Source organism: Belonocnema kinseyi, chromosome 6 (assembly GCF_010883055.1).
Source record: "Belonocnema kinseyi isolate 2016_QV_RU_SX_M_011 chromosome 6, B_treatae_v1, whole genome shotgun sequence".
NCBI lineage: Eukaryota > Metazoa > Arthropoda > Insecta > Hymenoptera > Cynipidae > Belonocnema > Belonocnema kinseyi.
Window position 1 is genome coordinate 84,837,465 of NC_046662.1, and position 6,688 is coordinate 84,844,152.

General features: G+C 28.4%; 1 protein-coding gene across 1 annotated transcript in view; it reads right to left on the reverse strand.

The window, feature by feature from the left end:
• Positions 1-4,839, reverse strand: part of LOC117175719 (enolase) — a 15,409-nt gene extending 10,570 nt beyond the window's left edge. Inside the window, exons 1-4 of the mRNA XM_033365498.1 lie at positions 4,792-4,839; positions 2,621-2,714; positions 2,359-2,532; positions 2,052-2,209 (exon numbers count right to left, since the gene is read on the reverse strand). Of these exons, the coding sequence (XP_033221389.1) occupies positions 2,052-2,209; positions 2,359-2,532; positions 2,621-2,683 (395 nt within the window). The 5' untranslated portion in view covers positions 2,684-2,714; positions 4,792-4,839. The remainder of the gene's footprint in view (positions 1-2,051; positions 2,210-2,358; positions 2,533-2,620; positions 2,715-4,791) is intronic.
• Positions 4,840-6,688: the final 1,849 nt, after the last annotated feature.

A 6,688-nucleotide genomic window follows, 5' to 3' on the forward strand; every position in this document is an offset into this window, starting at 1 on the left:
GGTCGGATTCGGATTCAGCGCAGCAAAAACCTTCGGGTATACTAGGTCTGGTCTCTGGTTCCGGACCTTTGTCAAATTTTGTCGGCCTGTGTTATTTAAAAACTGTTGAAAATGGAACGTGGACAGATTTTTTTTCTACAAATTTGTAAAATTCCCTGTCAACAAAAAATCACTATCATTTCCCGGTCTAAAAAAAATTCCTGGTCCAGCGGCCACCCTGTATTAAATACATTTTATCTAGTAAAAGCGCAAAATTAAAAAATGGAGTAGTTGAATGTTAAACAAATTAGAAGAATTTTAAACTGAAATATTCAATCTTTAACTGGAATAGTTGATCTTAAACCAAAAAAAGATGACTTTCCAACAAAGAAGATTAATGTTTACCAAAGAAGACAAATTTGATAGAAAATATATGAATTTTAAATTCAAAAAATAAATTGTCAATCAACGATTGAATAGTTCAATTTTAAATTGAAAATTAGTGTTTAAACAGAGTTGAATTTTCAACTAAAAGGATGTAATTTTTAATTGGAATAGTTGCATTTTCTGGTAAAAAAAAATTCACTTGGAACAAAAACGAAGCTAATTAAAAAATATATATATTAAATTTTCAAAGAAAGTGATGAATTTTTAATAAAATATTTACATTTTCAAACAAAGTAATAACTTTTCAACCAAAATATTGAATCTTCAACTAGATTATTTGCACTTGAAACCAAAAATATGAATTTTCAACTAAAATAATGAGTCTTTAACAAACAAATTTCCCAAAAATAGTTCATGTTTCAACTGTAATAGTTAAATTTTCAGTGAAAAAATTAATTTTTAGTCAAAGAAAAAAAAAAAGGATTTTTAACAAAATTTCTCATTTTTGAACTAAGGAGCTGAATTTTCAATTAAAATTATGAATCTTTAACATGAAAAAATTAATTTGAACAAAAGACTAACTCTTAATCAAGGAATTAAATAATTCAAAAAGGATTAATTCGGCATAAAGCATTTATTTATTGATATTTCAACCAAAGAAGATTTAAAGTATTGATAAAAAATAATGGAATTCAACCGAAAAGAACGAATTTTAAACAAAGCCTTGAATTTTCAAGTAGATACTTGAATTTTCATCTAAAACCAATCAATATTGAACCAAAAACGGCATCGTTGAAAGGAAGCTTAAAGGATTCTGAATCTGGATTAAAAATAATCCTTTCTCAACTGCTAAACTTTTAAAGTTGGATTATTTTTAAATGAGAGATGTTTATAATTTACATTAATTTTGAACATTTTAAACTGGAATTTTCAACCAAAAGAGTCGAACTTCCAACCGCAAGACGAATTTGTAAGAAAAGAGTAGAATTTTCAAGTTTAAAAAATTGAATGGTTGAGAAAACAGTTGACTTTTGGACCCGAAATATTAATTTTCCATTAATTAGCTGTATTTAAAAAAATAATAATTTTCAACCAAACAGTTGAATTAATAAAAAATTAATGTGCAAGCCAAAAAGACGATTTTTTTAAAAGACATTTGCATTATCACCCTAAAAAGTTAAATTTTTAACAAAATAGACCTATTTATAACCAAATGGTTGAATTTTCATCCAAAAAGATTTCAATTTACTTACAAAAATAAGAATTTTAAGCAAAAAGTAAATTTTCTAGGAAATAGTTGAATCTTCAACAAAATAGTTGCATTTTTATCGAAGAAAGATGCAATATCTTTCTACGTAAATATGAACTTTTAAATCAAAACACAAATTTTCAGAAAAGATTTCAATTGATTTAACAAAAATAAAATATGAATTTTAAACAAAAGTTTAACGCTCTGTGAAATGGGTTGAATTTCTAAATCAAAAATACGCATTTGGAACAAAACAGTTAAATTTGCAACCAAAAAGGATGTATTTTAAAGAAAATGATTAAATTTCGTGAAAAATCATAATAAAATGTTTTGACCCCCCCCCCTTCCATCCTTAAACTATTACGCAATTTAAGTAGGGCCTCTAATGGATTTTCAATTTTTTTGGTTTGATTAATTTTAAACATAAAAAGCTTACTTGTAGAGGGGAATTCCCTTCTTGGCTGCTCCAGCTTTGCAAACCGCAAGAGAAACGCCTAAAATGGCATTGGCTCCCAATTTTGCTTTATTCGGGGTGCCATCGATCTTCAAGAGCAACTCGTCAATCTCCTTTTGTTGGGTGACGTCCAAGTTTGCCTTGAGTTGCAAAAAAAAAATGGTAAAAATTAAAGTGAATTTCAAATTGTCAGATTTTACGACACTTAAAACAAATCTGGAAGTAAAAAATGGAACAGAAAATCATTCTAGAAAAGTAATTATTAGATTTATTTAAAATTCTGAAATACCTTTAGCAATTCTGGAGTAATGAGCTTATTTATATTATCGACTGCCTTGAAAACTGACTTTCCATGGTACTTGGATTTGTCATTATCTCGAAGCTCAAGGGCCTCATGGACACCAGTGGAAGCTCCAGAAGGTACTGCTGATCTGAACAATCCTTGTTCCGTGACCAAATCAACCTAACACCGACATAATTTAAAAAATGTTGCTCACGGAATAAAAAAATATATATTTTTCAGAGATGAGTCAGATTAATTAACTAATTACCTCTACAGTAGGGTTACCACGAGAATCGTAGATTTGACGAGCCTTAATACTCTGAATAGGCATGGTGAAAGAACTGTATTTCAAAGTTGAGTGTCTGAAATTAAAATTAATATTCAAGCAATTGAAAATTTCAAACTTATTTATTTACTTGGACCAAAAAATATGACTTTTCTGCCATAAAATATGAGTTTACAATCCAGAAGGGCGAATTCTCAACCAACAATGATGATCTCTTTAAACAAGTGAACAAATTCTAAAAAAAAAAGATTAAACTTTAAACAAAAACAATTGCTCTTTCAACTAACCCAAAAATATATATAATTTTCGACAAAATAGTTGAAACTACAACAAAATAATTAAATTTACAAACATAAGAGTTATATCTTGAACCACTTCGTTGATTTTGAAACTATAAAGAGTAATTCTCAACAAAAAATGTAACAGTTAATACTTCAACCAAAAAAGTTGGAATTTCTACCAAAAGAGTTGCATTTTAAAACAAAACTGAGAATTTTAAAGAAAAAAGATTAATTTTCTTCTAAATAAGACGAAACTTCAACAAAATACCTACAATGAGAATTTTTTAATCAAGTCATCAAATTCTCTAACAAAAAAGATTAAACTTCAGCCAACAAGAGTTACATTTTAGACCAAATAATTTAATTTTTAAGAAGACAGTTGAATTTTTAACAACGAAAAAATGAATCTTCAATCCATAAGGCCTAATTTTTAGTCCAAATAAATGAATGTTCAAAAAAACAGTTATTTTTAAATTCGACTTTTCAACAAAATACTTGAATTTTTCAACTAAATAATTAAATTTTAAACAAAATAGTTGATTTTTTAAACATATAATTGAATTTCCTACCCACGAAGATGAATTTTCAAGGAAATACTCGAATTTCCAAATAAAACAAAACAAATATCAAACCTAGTTGCACATTCAACCCACTAATTGAACTTTGAAGCAAGAAAGATTAAGTTTCAACTAAAATTATCATTCTTCAACCGTAATAGTTAAATTTTCAGTTGAAAACATTAATTCTGGTTAAAAAAATAACTTTCTACAAAACAGTTAAATGTTCAATAAAATAATTGAATTTTCAACACAATATTCGAATTTCCAACGCAATAGTAGAATTTTGAACCACATAATTGATTTTTTAACCTATAAAGATCAATTCTCAATAAGAAATGTAATAGTTAATAATTTTTAAAAAAAGTTGGAATTTCTACCAGACGGGATACATTTTAAAACAAAAATTACGAATTGTCAACCGAAGAAGATTAATTTTCAACCAAACAGTTCCATTTTTATCCGAAAAATATGAAATTTATACTAAAACAGATTTTAGTTGAATTTTCAATAACCAAAATATAAATTTTCACACTAAAAATACTTTTTTACTAAAGTAGTTGAATTTTCTACCCCAAAAAGACGAATTTTCAACAAAAAAGGATTACTTTTTAACCAAATTGTTGAATTTTCATCCAAATCATAAATTTCAAAAAATATTATAACAGGATGGCCGCAAAACTCCTGTTTCCAAAATTCCTCATTTTTCTCTACCTAATTTTTCATTTTCCCTGACCATTATTATTTTTGACAGTTATTTGAAATTGAATCAAATGAAAAAAACGGAAATTTTATTCTCGTCTGTGAAACAGACCTTTGAAACCAATAATTCAAGATAATAAATATCCTAACTTGAATTCTATACAATTTTGCAGAAAAATATTATGTAAATAAAATAGAATAAAACTATTTTCCCTAATCGATTATTTCCCCTCGCTTAAGATCATGCAATTTCGTCACTTAACCGTGACATTGACAAGGTCAAAAATCAGATGATCATGCTCCTGAATAAGTGAATCGAGTTTCGCAAAAATTTAAAAAACCTTCGAAGTTTATTTTTTTTCAAATGCCCTGAAAATAACATTAGTTGCGATTTGTAAACGATATTTCGTTGATTTCGCAGATCTCGTCTCAAAATTGAATTTCCGGCACGTAATGACATCATATTTTAAGTTACGATTTTCGAAAAATTATTTGACAATGACATGGGAAAACTAAAGATTTTAGTAGCAAGATAAGCGATAAACAAAGGTCAGCTGATTGTTAAAATTCTTTTAACAAATACTAGATATATTATTATAAAAATGTATCTCACCTAAATGCGTGACAGAACCCTATGAACGATCGCAGCAGACTAAAAGATGACCTACAGGCGTGACCTCCAATTTTGGCTCGATGCAGCGCGGCAATATTGATCGAAATGTTTCACAAGAATGATATCGGAAAGTGAAATTATATCTCACCAAAGGGATTTTGAGGTTAACGAATCTAAGATCCACGTCAGTTTTTGCTTATCTGAAGTAAAATCACTTTTTCCGGTGGCCTTGTAACTGATTCAATCTAAATGGTATTATGTAACATAACCTTATCAAAAATCTATGGCGAAACTCGCGAAACTCATTGCAAAAATTATTTCATGGTAAGTGATTCCATGTTCCTTCATTACCGACGCTGCGGGTTGTCCAAAAAATGAGGGAAAATTAAATGTGAATGAGCCATATCAGTTTCTCCGGGTTTCTCTCCAAATTAAAAATTTCAAAGTTCAGAATACTTTTACAGACTTCGTTTCTGGCCTTAAAATTTTTATATTGTACAAGTTAATTTTGCAAAAAAACATATTTGGAAAAAATTAATAAATACCTTTGTCCAAATTAAATCAACTTTCTTTACTGATTTTTGTTTAGCTGGAAAATTAACTTGAACCGCACTGCACTTGCGTTGCACTAGCAGTCTCATTGATGTTAATCGCACGCTTATTTGAAAACATTAAATAGGCAAATCCGTTTTTAATAGTATACAATATTTATAAAGTACAAAGAATATTATGAATTATTTAAAGTTTACATTTGTGAAAGAAGGTACATCTTTCTTTGACTTAAAAGCAATAATTTGTTTATAAAGATTGAAATCAAATTATTTATTTATTCTTCACTATATAAGATTTTTTTATCTGAAAATTTATTTAATCAATTCTACGAAGATGATTTATTACAAAAAATTGATGTACACGTTTAATAATTTCAAAAGAGCGCGCTATTTATAGCCAACGAGATTGTGGATGTGACGCATGCACAGTACAGTTAGGAATGAATAACTAATTTTTAAAATTAATTAGTTATTTTTACTAACAAATTAACTCGTAGGATAAAGTTTAAAATCTTAATTTTTTAATTAAAATTGTTTAAATAAACGAGTCATCGGATAGACATCCTTAGTTGACTCCGTAAACAAATTGACTTGTAGGAAAAAGGCCAAACTCTTAAGTTTGTAATTAAAATTGTTTAAACAATTAAAAGTTCTTGTAAAGTTGCAAAGCAATATAGAAAAAAGTCATTGGATAGACATTCTTAGTTGACACCGTGAACAAATTGACTCGTAAAAAAAGGCTAAACTTTAAATTTTTTAATTAAAATTGCTTAAATAATATTATTTAAGCAATTTTAATTTAAAAATTAAAACTTCGGCCTTTATCCTACGAATCAATTTGTTTTCGAAGTCAACTAAGAATGTCTATCCAATGACTCTTCTATATTGATTTACAAATTTACAAGAACTATTAATTGTTTAAACAATTTAAATTTTTTTAAATCTGCGCGCTTCGCGGGCATATTCCCATCGCGCGCTGGGCGCGCAGCTCGCTTCACTCGCAAGTTTGAGCGCGTCTAGGGCGCGCGACTGTTGGTTCTCGCGCTTCGCGCTCGATGCTGCATTTGTCTCGCCCTTTACGCTCGGTCTTTGTATTTTCCCCACATTTGTGCACAGACCTATTAAGGTTAACGAACCAAGCAACGACAACTGTAATTTGTTGATTGTGAATTCTCCTTTTTTAAAACTTCTTCGGCTTTAATGAACACATTGTTCCGACGTTGTATAAATTTCTGTAATATTTAAAAAATTATATTTCTATTTCATGTATAACTAAAATACTGCCGTTGTTCAAGTTTAGACTTCAACCAGGTTTCAAAATTTAAAGTAAGTTTTTCCCAAAACCA